We start from the raw sequence: 19626 nt of genomic DNA, 5'->3' as shown, positions 1-19626 counted from the left end.
AGGCCTGAAAACCCAAGGGGTCTTACTTTATCAAATTTGTCACCGCCCATCTCCTCCCACATAATACTCTCCTATGGTTAATTCAGGTTCCACTTGATCTATTCATGACTTCCAAACATAACAATATGGTAACTAGCAGGGGAAAAGAAGTGGGAAATACATTTCTTCTCTTCAAATTAACTCCAGAATGAGTTTCATTTATTATTCCTTACAATCATGATCATGTTATGATTTGCTTTTACAACAGATAACCAATATTTTAGCTTTCTCATATCTTTAATTTCTAGACCCATACATTTTCATCACTACCAGGGAAAGCAATTTTTAAAAGGGATATATGTTAGGAATTAAGACATTTTGACCATTGACACTATCATTAAAAACTAAATGCCCAAACTTAATGGTTTTCCTAAAAATGAAAATGTCTGCATTTTAAGCTTTCCAGTGACCATTTTTTTCCAAATGATGTCTTGAATTTAATGTAACCAAATGAAATATAAATTAGAAATCATCATTTGTAATAGTAGATAATTATTATTCACAACCTATGTTTTCCTTCAGACCATATAGACATTATCTTTATGATGTAATAACATGATGAGGTGGGGTTTTTTTCTTCTTTCTTTCAATTAAGCCTTTTCTTTTCATTAAGAAAGAACTTCTTTCTTTTACCACTTCAAAAAAAAACAAACCCTAATCTATCTTAAGGCCACAGTTCTGCAGAGAAGTGATGCTGCTCCAAGCTAAATCAACCAACACATTAAAAAAAGTTAACGTAAAGTACTGTTGAATGAGACAAAAAAGTCTCCGTAACTCAACATTCTGGTTCCATAGTGGCCAACCAGCTGTCAGTTGTAACCCATAAGCAGGGCTTCCATGGAAGAGTGCCCACTCTACTCACATCCCCCACTAACTATATCAAGTCTCAGTAGTTTTATTTCATTGCTAAATTCACAAATTCCTAGTTTACTTCCAAAGCCACAGTTGGGACCTGGGTTGTAGACAACACTGATTTAAATAAAAAACAAAATGATATGAGAATTGATCTTTATTTGAAGTGGACAATCTGACACTTTAAAATGGTATTTAGTTTCCCAGAACAAACATGGCATAGCCTAGCAAGAAAGATTCTGAAGGCTTCGTCTGACTGCAATAACATGCAAATTTGTAAGATAGAGTAACTGCTACACATAATTTAACTATAGTGTGCATGACCCATGAATGCTGTGGATATCAAATCTACACTGGTGCACTGGATGTATTTTGTGCCATATTGATAACAGCAGACTACTTTACATCAGAGTTTAATTGGCTGACAGCTTTTGTTTAAGTTCATTGCTATATTTTGTTTTCTAGTATGCTGTCTTGAACTGCCAAGCAACAACTAGGGTATAAGAAGTAGAATATTCTTTTATTTTGTAGGTTAATGCAAGATTACACAGCTACCATGTACAATGTACATGAAACCTTAAACAGTATCCTTGTTTTCAGTCATTAATCACATTACAAATTCCTTTCCAAAGTACCATAAGAGCCACGAAATAGCCAAATTTAAACATTATTAAATGTTTAGGCAAACATGATGCTCAATCAAGAAATATGCCATGAGTTTGTCCTTCAACAATGACCAGATACAATAGTAATTGACATAAGGATAAATAAGGTATGACAGAAAATGTGTTAATGTGATTCTAAAAATTATTGTGATAATGATTAGATTAAATGTGATTAGATGTGGTATACATCCTATCCAATATTCCATTATATATAGATAGACTTTTTTTTCCTTATGAATAAAGCTAAAGCCCTACTAATAATAAATGTCCCTTCTATTTTAAGCTTATAAAAAATCCTTTGATAGCAATATATGAGATGCAAACATTTTCACTAACAAAAAAGCTTTTTAGTGGAAAAATTGATAAAGCACAGTATAAACATTTCAAACTGTTAATACTTTGAGCTTGAAACTGACAGAAATCAACATTTTTCACTGCAAAAATGCCAACATCCAACTAGAGCAAGAACCAATAATACCCCATCATGTTTACCTTTTTCAGTTGTGCTTCTAGCTTACTACACTCTTCCTTCTTTTGCTCTATGGCTATTTCTAAAGACTTTAATTTGGAGTCTCTTTTCAGCCCTGCTGAAGCCAATGATGATGCATGTTCTTTGAGGTCAATTAAGCTAGACTAGAAAAAAAGATATGGGAGAGAAATTGAAAGTGAAGATTACCAGAAGATACTAAACTGATTGCAATTCCTAGTAAACCTTTGACAGTAGATTTGGTCTGTGAGAGATACAATTATCTGAAGAGTTACAGCTGATATCTTAGTATCTATTGGTAGAAAGCAAGAAGTCTATCTACAATGTATTCACATGGAGACAGAATGTATAGATTATCCTCTTTAGTCTTTTATTAATCAAACAAAAGGAATAGAGCTTCAATTCCACAGTCAAGGCCACTATATTGACTTTTGTATATCCTGTGTATGATCCTGACCCACATACCCCTATTCTGAGCTATCCAATTAACCATTAACTAGGCAGCATGAAACAGCAGTGGAACCAAATGGTCTAGAAATGTCAACATAAGATCACAGTTTTTCATGAAGAGTAACAATTATTCCTATACCAAATATACTTAAAGTTCAAGACTAAAGGTTCCCTACCACGGGAGGGAGGTGGGGAGAGAAAAATAGATTTGCAAATATGGAAGGTGTGTTTGTCAGAATGCATATATCATGCCCACTCAGTAACCCTATCCTTTCCCTTAAAGTTTTCCAGAGATTGATTCTGTCTTGCAGCAAAAAAGAAAAGGTTGCCCACCCCTTATCTCTGGGGATGGGATTCTACAACTAAAAAGACAACACTGACCAAAAGTTTCACTCATTGCCATACTTGGAAGCTAGCCTCTGTGATAATCTCAAGGCTTAAATAGAAAAGAGGCTGTCTTTCAGATACCATAGTCCCAAACAAAAAAATAAGCCTTTTGATTTGGACTGACAAATGGAGCAAGAGTCAGTAATACTACAAAATACTAGTATAATCTAATTGCACAACATGATCCTAATTAGTAACCTGGTAGACAAATTCTATCCTAACCAAAGCTTTTGGACCATCTTCAAGAGCAGCCCCATGTACAGGTAATCCTCAACTTATGACCACAATAGAGACTGGAAAATTTGTCGTTAAGTGGTATGGTCATTAAGCAAGGTATCGCGTCACCACACCTGATTTTATGACCTTTTTTGCTGCAGTTATTAAGCAAATCATGCGGTTCCCCATTGACTTTGCTCGTTGGAAGCTGGCTGGGAAGGTCACAAATCACATGACCCCGGGATGCTGCAATTGTCATAAATACATGCTGGTTGCTAAGTGCCCAAATTTTGATCATGTGACTGTGGGGCCACTGCGACACTCATAAGCGCAAGGACCAGTTGTAAGTCACTTTTTTCAGTGCCATTGTAACTTCGAATGGTTGCTAAACAAATAGTCATAATTTGAGGACCACCTGTATAAAGTATTATAGTATGCTAAATAGTATTAGTATGCAAGCTTCTGCTACCAAAGAAATGATGGAATACAGCAGTTGATTTTGCTGGATCTTCTAAGAGGGCTCTTAAGTCTTGATTTCCCTGTAGTCCTGTGCAATCCCTAAAAAATCTTTTACACATTTATGGGACCTTTTTGAAAAATATGTTAGAAGTGGGCATAAAGAAGAAAGGGGAAAGCAGTGAAAATAATTCCTACTACTATTAACAGAATCCATTGCTGAATCCAGGCTATTTGTTTTCATGGAAGAACGCATCTGGATCTCACTCATTATATAAAATGTAAAGATAGTTCTGCCTGAGCTAAGTTTGACAAATCTGCCACCAGGAAATACCTATACCATCCAAGTACTATCCATATTCTACTTTTAGCTTTTTCAAGATCAGCTAATGTAGGCTGGATTTTGCCATGTCCTCTGACACTGTTTATAAATAGATGCATAAAAATTGTAACATTGAAAAAATACTTGGTTTGGAATATAATAAATATTTTTAATAACCAACTTATAACATTTACATTATTTATAAATGTTTGACTCTTTATAGCACTTGAATCCCTACAATAAAATATTTGATTAGTTGCAAATACTGACCTCTTTTTCTGTCAGCTCTGCTTGTAAAGCATTAACTTTTTCTTTCAGGTCTTTGTTTTCTTTTTTGAAGGATTCAATTTCTTCAATTCTTTCACGGTCATCTCTCTCCCTCTGCTCCTTTAATCGCTCTATAATTCTCTCCTAAAAGCATAAAAGTGTGGCTATATTTTAAAATGGAAGCAGCAGCTTGAAAATTCTGTGAACAAAAGGAAACTAAAAATGCAGTACTGTATATTATATTTTCAACAGAAAATCAGGCATGGCTTTCAACAGCAGAACATCAATAACAAGGCCATCATTCAAGCAATTACATATTAAGTCAGAACTTCTCAAGTGTGACCCACCAAGCTCAAGTGCTGACTAACAACCAAAATATTGGGTGAGGGAGAATTCAGGTGCTTGAGAATTCACTTTTCCTGTCTAAGACAGGTAGAAAAAGCAGGCAATCTACTGAGCTCCTAGTGAGATGCTATGCAAGGCCAGGGGGTACTATTTGGTTTGGAAATGTATCCTTCTCTGGCATATGGACTCCTGATTTTCTCTGTTAATAACTTCGTCATGTAGTAAGTCATTTTGCAAACTGATGGGTGGGATTTATTCCATTAATGAATTGATTTGGAAGAATATAAACTTAACTTTCTAGCACAGTTCTTCTCTTTTCTCTAAGGGACAAAGAATTATTGTCAGTTGGCTGATAGCCCAGACCAAGCTATCATGCTAGAGGAGCAACCAAGCAACAGCCCCTCTCTTAGAAGTCAACCATGCAATGTTCTCAAGAGGAAAAAATACCTACTTCATTTGAAAAGGTATACTCTTAAAAGAGTGTGTAAATATTTGTGTTTCCTTAATAACCTTAGCCCTTTTCTTCTGTAGTACAATATGGTACATCACACAAAAGTGCTTTCTGTTTGATCAGTACTATGGCAAAAGCTATGTATCATACTAGATGTACAAATATATAACTAATGTTAATATTATTGTGAGATTTTTAACATTCAAGTGAAGCCATTTATTTAACCAACTAATCAGGTCTCAGTCAAGGGACTTTCCAAGTGTACACACTGGGAGATTTTTGACATAGAAAAACAATCATCTCTAATACCAGTGATCTTGAAATAAGAATGTTGATACAGAACAGGTATTATTAGCTACTGCATTTTAAAAGCCTTTTTTAAAGAAAGGTTGAAAATCCTTAGATGGATGGCAATGATGAACTGTACCAATTAAAGCAAAGAGACAATACTGGCAGATTTAGATACTTCCTGCATGTCAAACAGAATAGGGGAATATTCATTTAGTACTGGATGTTATTGCAAGACTAACCCACTTCCCACCCTGACTGAATAGCCATACTGAAACGCTAGCCACACTTAATATCTGTGCCCAGAGTTCCTGGTAGTAGAACTATAAACACCAAATTTGTTGCATCCATATTCAATCAATACAATCAAACTGTCCCTATTTCTGTTAACTATCCTTACTGTTCATTCTTTCAAAAGATGCACAAAGTTTAATGCAAATTTCTAGGGCTCCAATTATTTCAGGGTTCACTTCCTTCAAGGACTAAACATGGGAAATAGGTACATTTCTACTGTTAGTGCATATATACTAACACAACATACAATACACAGTAGAGAACAACAGCTAGCGTCCCATGACAAAGTGCTTCTTGCATCTGTTCCCTAAAGCCATGAATAGCCATACCCTATTAAAAGCTCAGCTCATAGGCTCCAAGGCTCATCCACATTTGCTTCCAACAGATCTAGTGAACTTTGCCAGCTCTCTTGATAGAAGTGTCTTCTAGGTTTGTATAGAGTGGATGTGGAAGCTTAGCCTTAGTACACAGGGTATTTCATACATTATAACTACTGTGGGATATTCCGAAATATTGATACCCTAGGAAAATTAGATATTCCTAGTTTATCTCTAAACACAGGTGTTCCACTATATTTCTTATCAAACCATCTATTAGCTAATATATGCATTCCATATGTTCTGTCCCTGGAAGATGGACTTGACACATCAGCAATATGAAACAGATATGTGGGTCTCACTCTGTAATCATTCTTATGAAAATTATTAAAGTAGCAACTGAATTCCTTCTCCAGAAGATACAGCTCCTCCTTTATTGAACTCCAACTTCCCATCCTATTTTCCCTTTAACCAAGGAAAATCTACACTGAACTGTTCCAGATATGCCCATGTTCTTATTTATGAAATGCTGGAAGAATTATATATATATCGATAGCATTCCCAATCGTACTGTGGCAGGCAATCTCTTTGGTCTGAAATGGCATAATTTTATCTGGATTTATTTTGGAAATGAATAAATGTACTTAAAAATTTCACTGCCTCTGATTATATATGCCAGCATGATACATCTGGACACAAGAAACAGACTAAGGAGATGGGGGACGGGTATTAAATTCTGTCTCTTGTTTACTGAGAGGATCAGTTGACTATGAACAACTAAAACTTTATTTAGCAATATTGTTATATGAATAAAAAATATAAGTCAGAAATTGTTCACCAACAAAAGTCCTCTATATTTAACTGTAGAATGCCTGTAAAGAACAGCTACCAGCATCTCTTTTTGTTTGTTTTGTTTTTACATTTGGTGATAGCTTCCTTTTCCTTTCAACCCTGTCCAGCAGTCAACTGCCCCTCCCTCTCTAAGTTTTCTTAGCTTTCTGGCTATTTTCCTTGCAGGGGTCATTTGCATTCTACCCAAAGAACAAATTATCCTTAAGTCACATCTATTACTAACCTAGTGGCTGCCCTTAGTTTTGAATGTGAAAAGTTGTTGTGGACCAGTTTATTAAGAGCTTCCCTTAACTGTAGTTTCAAAATGACCCATTCTGAAGTTCCTGCTCTTCACCTTCAAGCAGGTTAAAACAGCAATTTTCTAGGCAAATATTTTTTTCTCTGCTTGATGTTTGAGAAAAAGTGATAAAGTGAGAGGTTAAGGATAAAACTGTAGGATAAAGAAGCCCTTGTAAGAGTAAACATTGCATATTACCGTATGTAAAATAATTAGGCTTTGGGCGGGGGGATGATGAGAGCTCCATGGAGAAAAGAAAAAATAAAGGAACAAGTAAAACAAGTGGAGGAACACAAGAGAACATGCACAAAAAGCCATATAGGCACTCTCTTCTTTTTTGCTAACTCTAAAGTAAAGTTTTCATTTCTTGGAAGAGTGGACTGTCAGAGAAGAAGTGGTGTCTTCTCAATTGTCTGATTAGATTTTCCAGTTTATCTCTAACCAAAGATTTTCTAGTGTATTTCTTATCAAAGACCCTTTGGCCATTTTCTCTATGCATTCCAAATATTTTGCACCTGGAAGCTGGTTTTGACCCACCAGGAATGTGAAATAGATACATGGGTCTCACTCTATGATCCCTGTGATAGTCCTCAAGAAATCCAGGGCCAAGCTGAAAATGAAACCAGTCTACTTAAACAAACCTGTATTTTGTCCCTTCTCCAACATTTCAACTATTTTCTCTACCCCATTTCCAATTTTATTATGGAGAAATCAATCTATCCTTTCACACTGCAGTGTGTGGAAAAGCAAAGACAAAGGACGAAAATTGGTTTCATTCACATTTAGGTACAAACTGATTCAATTTGCACTTTTCAATGTTATACACAAACTGGAACATAGTTCTTGCCAGAAATGTGCATTTTTCTAAATTTTGTAATGCAGCTCACAATTTTAAAATGTATACAAAATGTGCATATTGAGGGAAAGTGCACACTAATATAGGCATATTAGAAAAATACACAAAATGCGTACATTAAGGAAAGTATTATCCATTCGGGGAAAATGTATGCAAAAATATATATACAATATTATGCAGCCTTTAAAAAAAATAAAAAGAACAAACACTAGAAAAATGGGAAATTAAGCAAAATGGAAAAAGTAAATTCTCCAGTCCATATGGGGAAAAAAAACTAATCTCCAAAATTATTATGAATTTCTGTGGGCATGTTTAAATTTATCACTTAAGATTAATTTGTTCACAGAATGACACTTGTACATCTTGGTTAAAATTATTTTTCCTACTCTAATGGCTGAAATCTAGTTCTGTTGTTAGTCACACTTTGAATTTTATATTCTATTAAAAGCTCAACAACGTAATTCACAAACACAAAACAAAGAGAAATTGAACTGCAATATCTCTGAGCTAGGTGGTGACTACACATGTTAAAATGTTCTTAGATACCATGCTTTCTATGTTTAACCACAAACATAATGAAATTGCAACAATGTATCCTTTCTAGTCTTATTTTGATTGGCAAGCATTCCTAGGGCTTATATCTCTCCCCTTACAAGTCTAATCTAATGCCTTTTCTCACAAAAGCAAACAGGAACTAAATCACAGAGACTGAAAGCTCTGTATCAGGATGCATTAAAGTCCTTACCTGCAGCAATGTCAGTGACTCAAATTTTTACCAGCGTGAAAGTGTTGGGCCAGTCAGGACTGTGGGTGAGGACACCAAAGGGCTAAGCTGTCACCATTTAGCTGTCCAGACACTTACAAATACTCGACTGGCACTGTAGGAGCTGTATCTATTGTGTTTTGAGTCAGAAATCTCTCTACTCACCCAAACTGAACCTGTGAATCCTGAGGATCTGTGCAGTGTTTGTACATACTGTTCACTGAAGAAGATCATTTGGGAGTGATTTCTCTGTGCAAAGGACCAGCCGTTAGAACATCTGAGCCAGTTCTAAAAAGGAACTGCAGAAGAAAACGAGAGAAAAACCTACCTTCTCCGATAGGGCTTCTTCCAGGGTTGCTAAAGCTGTATCTGTGTTACTGGAATCCGTCTGCAGTGATTTCACTCGATCTTTCAAATTAGTTAGTTGCTTGTCTTTATCTCTAAGTTGCTCCTGAAGATTTTCAATCTTTGTGGGGAGGGGGAAGTAAGATGATGAAATATTTCTTTATCACTGAAGGAAAGGTTTAAGATTTCATGCTATCCTGACAAAACAAAGCAAGGCACATGTTGGTAGCTTGTGGCTTCTTTCTTAAAACTAGAACTTTCTGCCATATAGCCTGAGTATATGAAATTTGTATTTAAAATCAACATCTAGCCTGCTTTTCAGTCAAATATAGGGAAGTGACTTGCATTTCAACTTGATTTAACAGACCATCTTTTTTTTTTTAGACTGCACCTAAAATAAGAGTACTGAAGATTTTCTGAAAGGCTGATCTAGCTTTGCTAAATTACCAGGGAAGTTTTTTCCTTTCATGCCGTTTATTCAGTCTCTAAGTGTGGAGTTGTTGCCAATCAACATTTCCACATATTAACCGAATAGAATGATGCACCCAAAACAAAAAATGCAAATCCACATTTTTATGCCCCAGATCACACTCAGTCAATCCATATTGGCATCATCACAATTCCACTCTGCCTTATGAAGACATGTGATGCAGATGCACCAACAGTTGGTAATAATCAGATTATGTGGAATCCAATGAAGAATATTGCATTCATACATACTGTGTCCCAGTTCAGTCTACATCCATTTGTGCTTTCAAATATCTCCTAGGATAGTCCCACATAGCTGTTAAATGCCATAAAAGCATCTCATTCAATCTGGGGCCCTCCAGAGATGCTATACACTTTTTTCCAGGTAGGTTAATGGTGAGATTATTATCCCCTAACTTGTGAACGAGAGATACCTTGGAACTTTATTGCATTGGGATGGTTGCATAGTTACACTGTCATTGGCTTAATTTGTCTTGCAGTTTCTTTATAATAGTTATAGCTTTTATATCCAAACACTTGAATAAGAAACTAACACTGGTTCTTCACAATCTTATCTGGGAATAATCTGACTGCAGAAGAAATGAGTAGTATTATTCTGTCAATAAATCATAACTACCCAATTTGATTAGAAATCTTCCTCCCTTGAATAAACACATTTGACAGAAACGTTATTCATTTGCAATAAACCATCTATCCCTCTGTCGAATACTATATATTTTCCAGACGTTATGCCTGACATAAATTAGAAATATATGATAGCATATATTTTGGAAACCCCAGAGAGACAGAATTTTTATCATGCCACGAACTTATACATTAAGGTGGGGGGGGGGGCTGCATCTATTTGTTGTGCAATACAAAAGAAAAAAGATGTGGATACAAGAAAAATATTATTCTGTGACATTTCAATAAAGAAAAAAAAAACTAGGCAGTGTAAGAATTGCATTATTAGATTTTATTTTCAGCAGTGCATAATGGTGTTTTGTTTGTTTATTTATTTATTTAGGCAGATTTCTCTCCTTCTACAGTATATTTATGTGCTTGGGGAAGTGGGAAAAAAAAGAGAAGAAAGAATAACAGAAACTCTGATAAAATGAAGTGCTTAGGTTAAAAAAAACCTTAATATTGTGAAAAACGGTCTTGGTTGATCTAAAGAACATTAATGGCACATAACAAGAAGACAAGAATCATATCCTATTCAACATAATTGCACTGGTTCAGAAAATGACAGGGGTGAGATCACATGCTACCGTTTGAATTACTCAAATCTGTGTAGTTTATTTTTTAATTTCATTGTAGTTTTTGCCATCATTATGGAATGAAATCTCTAACAGAAGATAATGTTTTGAATGAAAACATCTGACAGTGTAAGCATTCAAGTTCACTGCCCTACCAGTGCTGTTCAATAAGGTGTATGAGAGAAAATAAACCATCCCAGAAAATGTTATTAAATATCGAGGCATGAAAGATAGCTGATTCATGATTTTGTAATCAGTATTACTTGAATATCCTACTATGTATTTTCTAATTATGTGGTTTTGTGTAGTTTTTAACTGACATACGTTAAGCATACAGAATCATAAAATAAATGCAGGAAAATGAATTAAAATACGTTGAACAGCCTCTTTAATACTTTATCACCACCTTTCTCTGGGGAAAGAGAAAAACTAAATCTACACATAACCATGTATCTGCCAGTATGAAGAACAGATGCTTCCTAGGAAAGAGTCTATAATTTCATGTTTCTGTGCACACCATGGTATTTTATGGAACTACTGTATACCAAAAAGGCAATCAAGTAAATAAATTAAAAACTTGTTGTTTTATAAGATTCTGCATTCTCTACTCCCATATCCAATGCTCATTGATCTTCCAAGGAATGTAGATCATATTCATTTCATTCCTATAACCATCATGATGGATTCAACAACTACCTTATGACACCCTGTGGAATTCTAAAGACACTACACATTTCAGATTCTGTCAAAAAATGAGTGTGAATAGATGTAGACAAAGCAATCAAACTAATTGGGGCAGGGAGGAGAATATAATTCATATTCAAAGTTTAGGCATTTTTTTAAACTATCCCTGGCTGTAATACACATACTAAACTCCCTAAATTAATACTATCCCCTGAGTGTTTATTTGAATTTCATGTATTTACTTTATATCAGTAGTCTTAGAAATCATGGTATTACTACAAGCTTTATCTGAGACTGTGAGTCTTAAAATGCTGTACTTAGCAAAAATGCTTTCCTCAAATGTAAAGGACGCAGACATTAAATTATGTGCATTGTGCATTGAATTACACTTCAAAAATATAATGGTGAGTAGAACATTTAGATCCTGTAACTCCAAGTTTCACACTACTTCAACACATTTGATTAATATTAATATTGTTTCTTCCATATACAACCTGATCTTAACTATTTTCACTATTACTCTTAACATCAGTAAGATAGAAATTAATAAATATATCTTTTGAAAAACCATTCAGATCCTAATTATTATAAATGTCAATACTGCAGTTACTGATGACATACCCAAGGCACTTCTTTCTCTACTTTTTTTTTACCTTAAAAACTAATTAGATAGATGGGGAAAAAAATCACCAAATACTAATGCACTGGTATTAAATGTGTTTCTAACCAGCATATAGCAGACATGACCAGACAAGCTAAGAATCATATGTACCATAAACATATAATCTCCAGCTGCCTTGTCTGCAATCAGATTGCACAATTGCCTATTAAAAATGACTTCACATAATCCTTTGGTATTTCCATAAATGGGTATAAACACATTTAGAGCTGTCACTCTATCTATTAAAAATCATTAAAATCTTTCACATGCAATCTTTTCAATTATGTGTCCTGTCAATAAATTTCTAAGTGGTAAACTTGTCACTTTTTTGGCAAATGTTTCAGGAATGCTTCTTAAATGCTCAAAGGATTTAACTAAATCTCACCTGAAGACAAGTGTTACAATTTGATAGAAATTTAAGAACCAAAAAACAAAGCAAAAAAAAAATCCCTCATCATTAAGTTTTAAAGGAAAACTGTGTATTGGAAGCTACAAGTAGTGATAAAACACCATCACCACCAATAATCAGAGATACATGTTAAAGACTTCTTTTAAAACTTTTAAAACCTCCCAGAGTCCCTCCTTGAGGGGGGAGATGGGCACTGATAAAAATTTGATAGATAAATAAATAAATAAATAAATAAAACTTTACTTAAAAAATTAATTGGAACTTTCACTACATACTTTTTATGAAACCTAAAAAATGTAAACTCAAACTATAATTTAAAAAGGAGAATTTGACTGTGAAGTTGATTTGATCTGACTTTGGCTCTTCTGAGATTCTAAGTTTATTTTCAGATATAGTATTAAATTATGCCAGGAATTAAGCAGCCTAGAGGAAAAGGTATCCACAACCAGCTATGATAGCAATTAAAAAGAAAACCTGTTGAAAACATGGCATCGTGTTCCACAAGCTCTTTAATTCTACTTATTTTTTTAAAAAAATGCATTCTCAATCTTTTTCCAGATGACAGAGAATGTTTTTAGAAACTGAATGCAGAAAGGGACAGTAATTCCTGCAGGGTACAAGATCTGATATATAGAGATTTAATATTCTCCTCTCCTTCTTTCCAGCCACGTATAAAATAGATATTCTACTACAGTTGTAGCAAAATATTCTACTATATTTGTATAGATCCTTCTATTCATGCCTAAACCTTACTTGAGAGGTAGTATAGTATCATAGAATCATAGGGTTGGAAGGGACCTTGGCGTAAGACTGCCTAAAGACTGAACTATGAATCAGCACAGTTTGTATGGGCTATGAGCTAACAGAACAATCCATATTTGTTCAGATATAAGTCCCACTGAATTCAGTGAGAATTAGTATCTTGTAACTAAACAAAGGGTTGCAGTCTCAATAGCTTACAGAAGATGATCCCTCTTGGTCTATGGACACTGAATGAAATATGGCAATATTGAATGAAATATTGATTTACTTTACAGGGTTGGTGAGAAGGTTGCTAAGGTCAACTTAAGCCTGTTTCCCTTATGGGCTGGAAAGGAGCTAAGGGGAATTTCAGGGGACACAGCATAATAAAGAATAAGGCATGTTTGTGCCATAATTAGGTGAAAATGTGGACAGTGCTGTGTACAAAGGACTATAATATATGTCTAATCAGGGAAGGAAAGTCACAAATTGACTACTCATCTGGAGATTTTCTATACTGCCGAGTTGGACTGGAAAGGAATCATCTTCACTTTCATCTATATCCTTAAGTTATGTCATCTTTCACAACCTGCATGGAGCAACCTAGAAATAAGCCTGCAATCCTCAGCCCTGACTCTGAGTTGTTGGATATCACTGATGCCTCTCTGCAAGTGATAGCATTATCATTAGGTATTTATTTGCTTCTTGAAATGCAGTCCACACAGCCATTTCAGAACAAGCTGATAGCAGCTGCGAGGTCTTAGAAGAGAGGAGAAGAGTAAACGTTTCCTGTATCTTCAAAAAGAGAAGGAACAGTATTCAGGAAATTACAGGCTTGTAGCTTGACATCTATTCTGGGCAAAGCCTGAAGTAGATTATTAAGCAGCATGTTGAGGAGCACTTGAATAGTAATCCAACAATTGACAAGAGCCAGCATGGTTTTGTGACAAACAATCCAGCAACATTATTTTCTTTTTTGATGGTGTAACTAGATTAACAGATTGGGGAAATGCCACGGACATAGTGTATCTTGACCTACCAAAGCATTCAGTGAAGTCTGTCATGATATCTGGGTTAATAAAAATTGTAAAATATGGGCTAGACTGATTCATAATTGGTTGAATATATTTATAAATATTAAGTATTCTTAAATGGCTTCACATCGGCTTGGAAAGTAGTATCAAGTGGAGTCCTAGACAAGATTTTTATTAATGATCTGAATAAAGGAATTGAAGGGATGATTATCAAATTTGCAGATCACACAAAACTAGGAGTGGCTAACTCTTTAGAAAAGAAAAAGAAAAGAGATCTAATCAAGTTTGAACACAAACAGTATAAAATCTAAAGAGGAGAAATCCAAAATACTGCACCTGGGGATAAAAAAATGAAAGGCACAACTGTAGGATGGGGGAGAGCTGGCTGGCAGTAGTATACATGAAAAAGATCAGAGTGTTCCAGCAAATCACTAGCTGAACATGAGCCAACAATGTGATGCAGCTGCTAAAAAAGAAAATGCTATTCTGGGATGTACTAACAGAAACACAGAGTCCAAATCAAAGGAAGTAAGTAGTCTACACTACTCTTGGTTCTACTTGGAATATTGTGTTCAACTCTCTCTGTAATGGATATTAACAAACTAAAGCAAGGTCAGCAAGATGGTGAGGGGACTAGAAACTAAGTCCTGGGTGTCTTTAGCCTATCAAAGAAAAGACTGAGGGGAGATATGAGAGTAGTCTTCAGATCTCTAAAGGGTTGTTACACAGAATGGGAAGTGGTCTTGTTCTCAGTTGCCTCAGAGGGCAGGACTAGAACCAGTGAGTTAATACTACTAAGAAGTAGATTCAAATAGAGCTGTTAAACAGTGGAATATGTAGGTAGGCAAGCAAGTGGACAAGAGTTTATTTTAGATCATTGAATGGTGGCTAAAATTTCTTGTTATTTCAATTTGTTTTTTTATTGGTGAGATATAACAAAGTACTACAAGAATAAAAAATACACTACAGATTATACAATATAAAAAAAACTACATACACTCTAGTGATTAAAATAAACTATTAAATAACCTAAAACTTATTTTAAAACAAAACCATAGAGGGACAAATTGGTATCAACATGGGATTAATTCAGTCCTTAAACTTACGATTACATCTATACCTTACGGAAACATAATGCCCTATCTTCTCATTTTTGCAATATAAAGGCATTTCAGAACAGATAACAAATACATATCTTGAATCCATTCTTTAACATCAGGAAGATAAGTTTCTTTCCATTTCCTAAGATTATCCACTTTGTTGAGACACAAGCTCAACAAATTCCATATTTTAGGAATATAATTTAACATTTCATGTTGATCTTTAACTGTTGTATTTGCTTCCAAAATTGATTAACATATGCTTCAACTTGAAATCAAAACAGAGCTATTGCTGGGCAGAATCAAGTTGTATGAGTTAGAGAACCTCAAATTTCATACAACATCAGTGCAGAAAATTTAATATCCAACTTTTTCTAAACATTCTTTGAGGGGTCCAATAAACATGAAATAATATTTTCTGATAAATTAACTTCATCCTTAAATCATAAGAAACATAGTTCACATTTATTAAGACTTGTACCCATTGATTTTCCAAGATTGGTTATTCGAATATTTCATTCCACATTTCAGGTATATAACTGATACTAACCTTCACCTATTTCTAAATTCCATTCAGACCATTTGTTGGTTTCACATTATGTATCTCTTAAAGATTCTAGGATTGCCAGTAACTTTGAAGCTGCTATGGCACACTGTTATATACATGTTTCAATTGTATATAGTGCCAAGCAGAAGCTATTGGAAAGTCATAGTCTGAACATAATCTCTCAAAATCTTTAAAATAACTATTATAAATCAACTGATTTAAGGTATTTATGCTTTGTTTGTGTAATGGTGTGTGGGAATGACCTTGGGAGACAGGGCGAAAAGATGCAGCCAAGGGAAAGGTCAGATAAAAGACAACTTAGCCAGCAGCAGGAAATGTGGGTGAGGCAAGCTCTCAGAAGGGACCCTCCCTAGTTTCTTGGGCTGTAAAGGTAATGGCGGGAGAAGTATACATTCGGTCTTGCAAGGTTCTATTAATGTAACCTTACAATAAAATAGAATTAGCTCATCTGGCCATGTTTCCTGTCTGGTCTACTTCACAAGGCTGACAGTTTGGCCCAGGGTTTCCAATTAAACATCTTCCTCATTATCTTCAAATTTGAAATATTCCATAGTATCAATGTGGATGGCATGTAATTCTGGGTTAAAACTTAACCACTTCTCTATTAAGAACAAAGTATATGTTCAGCAGCTTTCAAATCTGGAAAAGAAAATCCATGTTTACTGTACCTTGATCCTAATACTTGCCAAGATTTCAAAGGGGTCATGCACTTACTTTATAATTGTGCCCAATGGAGGCAATACTCAGAAAAGTTCTCATTCCATAGAAATTTAGATGAAAGCCCAGTGACAAAGTTGAAAATCTGGTAGATTAAAACCTTGATCATCATAATCATCATATCATCACTGAGCCGCCTGAGTGATGCCGTGGATGGCCTGTCCCAGTGCCTGGAGGCTGTAAGGGCCTGGATGGGGTGCAATGGGCTCCAACTCAACCCAAGCAAGACTGAGTGCCTTTGGGTTTGTGGGCTTCACGGCAACAAGGTTTTTCCATCATTGGTCCTGGGTGGGGTGGCACTGCCCCAGACGAAACCAGTGTGCAATCTGGGGGTCCTCGTAGACTCACAGCTCCTGCTTGAAGAGCAGGTGACAGCCGTGGCTAGGAGGGCCTTGCACACCTTTGGATTGTGCACCAGTTGTGCCCATTCCTGGACTGAGAGGCTCTGCTCAGTCACTCATGCCCTCGTGACCTCCTGTCTGGATTACTGCAATGCCCTCTATATGAAGAGCATTCGGAAGCTTCTGCTGGTGCAGAATGCGGCCACACGGGTAGTAAATGAGTTGGATATTCAACGCACATAACACCACTGCTACGTGAGCTGCATTGGTTGCTGGTGTGCTTCCAGGTGCAATTCAAGGTGCTGGTTCACCTTTAAAGCCCTTCATGGCTTGGGACCAGGTTACCCAAGGGACCATCTTCTCCCAGTTGTTTCTGCCCATCCAATTTGATTTAGTAGGTTGGGTATGTGGTGGGTCCTGTCAGCCAAGGAATGTCGGTTGGTGGGAACTAGAAGGCATGCCTTTCCAGCTGTAGTGCCTGCCCTCTGGAATATTCTCTCTATGAAGATTAGGATGTCCCCGACTGTCATGTTCATCGTTTCAATGTTCTGAATACATCGTAACGTTTCGCATGTCACTTTCCTGATCCGTGTTTGCGGAGTGGAGATTTCCAGCCGTGCCAGGCTGTAATCTCCTTACTGTAACTGTGGAATGTATGTTTGGGTTATTGACTGTGTTCAAGGTTACTTTCTCAGGCCGATGTGGGTGACGGTTGCTAACTCCTGGGAAGGGGTGGTTGCTAAGTGGGAGCAAGGGGCGGGACCGGGTTTGAAGCGAGGGTTTTTAGTTTGTATTTGGCGCGCTTTTGCTCATTCTCAGCTTTCTTTGTATTTGCACACTATTCTTTCAATAAATCAGTTATCCTTAAGCACCTGCTTGTGAGACTGAATCTGTCAGAATAGGCAACCATTACATCAAGCCTGTTGGCCTTTCATAAGGCTGTGAAGACCTGGTTATGTGCCCGGCTCTGAGGCCCCGAATGTGTGAATGGTCCCGTTTCTTGATTATATTAACATCTATGCACTGCTTACATTATTTTGTAATTTAATTGTTTTAATTGAAATTGTTTTAATTGTTTTATAGTTTTTATTGTTGTAAGCCGCTCTGAGTCACTTGCTGAGAAGGACAGCTATAGAAATCAAATAAATAAATAAGGCAACCTTATGGCCAAAGATGTTGAAGGGGTTTGGCCAAAAAATAGTCAAAAGGAGGTTTTGGCCTGCTATAAGCTTTCTCAATAATTTCTCTATCTGTATAAAATATTTATTATGAATTAAGATTGGAATCCCTCTTAAAATATACATTAGTTGATGGTCTATAGATATTTTAGATCCCAGAGGAAACAGACTAGACTTTTTCCAGTTGGTGGTATAACCAGAACATAAACCATATTACTGCTAGCTTCAGTAAGTTTTGCTAGTGACAGTAAAAAATTATCCATACTAGCCATGATATCATCAACCTGTAAGAACAGTTTGCATTCAGTATCAAGCGCCATCACACTCTTCATATCTTGAGATTGTCTAATAAAAGAAGTTAAACATTCAAGAATCAGGTTAAAGATTAGAGAAGACAGGGGACATTCTTGATGGGTACCACCATGTAGCTTAATGGGTCAAAAGACAAATACATTTGCAATGACTTTAGCCACAGGGTAAAAATACCAAATTATAATCTAATGGACAAAAAATGGTTGAAGCCCACATCTGCTTACTAGGCCTTATACTAGAAGAAATGTCTCATATACTAATTCCAAGTGTTTAATTAAATATTTTGTGTATGCTTATGGCATGGTACCTTTGGAAAACAATGCACTTCTTTTTAAAGAAAATAAATGTGGTTAATATAGAAGTAACTTCTGCTCATTCTAAAAGTCTGAAAATAATATAACCTCTTAGAAGACTAGGAAACAATTTTTACAAATTATCGTTGATCTCAAGCCAAAAATACTTCTCAGTTTCATGTGTGGTTGAATGTGAAGACAAAAAAATATTTATTTAAAATAAATTTCACAGTGATCTTGCACTTTAACTCACTTGAATTCACAATATCATATCTGTGTTTTTATAATTATCACTTCCAATCAGTATTTGCTTTAATGCAAGAGTATGCTAATATGTGTTTTATCAATGTTTCATGGGTCTTAGTTATTTAACATGAAGGCAAGAGTTTCACAAGTTAAAGAAAATGAGGTGATGACTAAAAAAAAGGAAGCCACACTAAATCACTATAAACAAATAAGTAGCACAGAGTATTCAACAGATGCTTCTAGCGAGGTAGGAGAAGCTTCATGGAAGAAAATACATTTTGATCAAGACTTAAAAGGAAGGAATGAAATCAGTAGGCAGTGGGAGGGAAAGAGTGGGAAGGCCACTCAAAGTACACAAAGAAAGTCACAGTGGAGAAAGCAGAAGAGGAACAAAGTAGACATTGAGAACTACAACTTCTAAAAGAAGGAGAGAAAAGATTAACAACAGATCTAAAGAAAGTTCACCAAGCCAGATGCTCATGAGCACTATTGTAAGTAATAAACATAATTAAAATGTATTGCATTGATTGAACAAAGTTATAAGGTATACATGTTCATATTCCTCAGTATCACAGAATTCTATTTGCTACTTTGTAAATAAGTCAATCCTAATTCATTGCTTCTTTTTACAATACTCTTTACATAATAGTAGAATTTCACTGGTACCTTCAGTTGCTTTCTTCCCC

At 35.6% G+C, this 19626-nt stretch overlaps 1 protein-coding gene across 1 annotated transcript in view; it reads right to left on the bottom strand.

Moving 5' to 3' along the window:
- Positions 1 to 19626, bottom strand: part of ERC2 (ELKS/RAB6-interacting/CAST family member 2) — a 630778-nt gene that overhangs the window by 361056 nt on the left and 250096 nt on the right. Inside the window, exons 7-9 of the mRNA XM_063296431.1 lie at positions 8913 to 9050; positions 4145 to 4285; positions 2049 to 2189 (exon numbers count right to left, since the gene is read on the bottom strand). Coding sequence (XP_063152501.1) covers positions 2049 to 2189; positions 4145 to 4285; positions 8913 to 9050 — 420 coding nt within the window. The remainder of the gene's footprint in view (positions 1 to 2048; positions 2190 to 4144; positions 4286 to 8912; positions 9051 to 19626) is intronic.

This window comes from Candoia aspera, chromosome 2 (genome assembly GCF_035149785.1).
Source record: "Candoia aspera isolate rCanAsp1 chromosome 2, rCanAsp1.hap2, whole genome shotgun sequence".
Taxonomy (NCBI): Eukaryota; Metazoa; Chordata; class Lepidosauria; order Squamata; family Boidae; genus Candoia; species Candoia aspera.
This window is presented reverse-complemented; position numbering and strand designations above follow the sequence as displayed.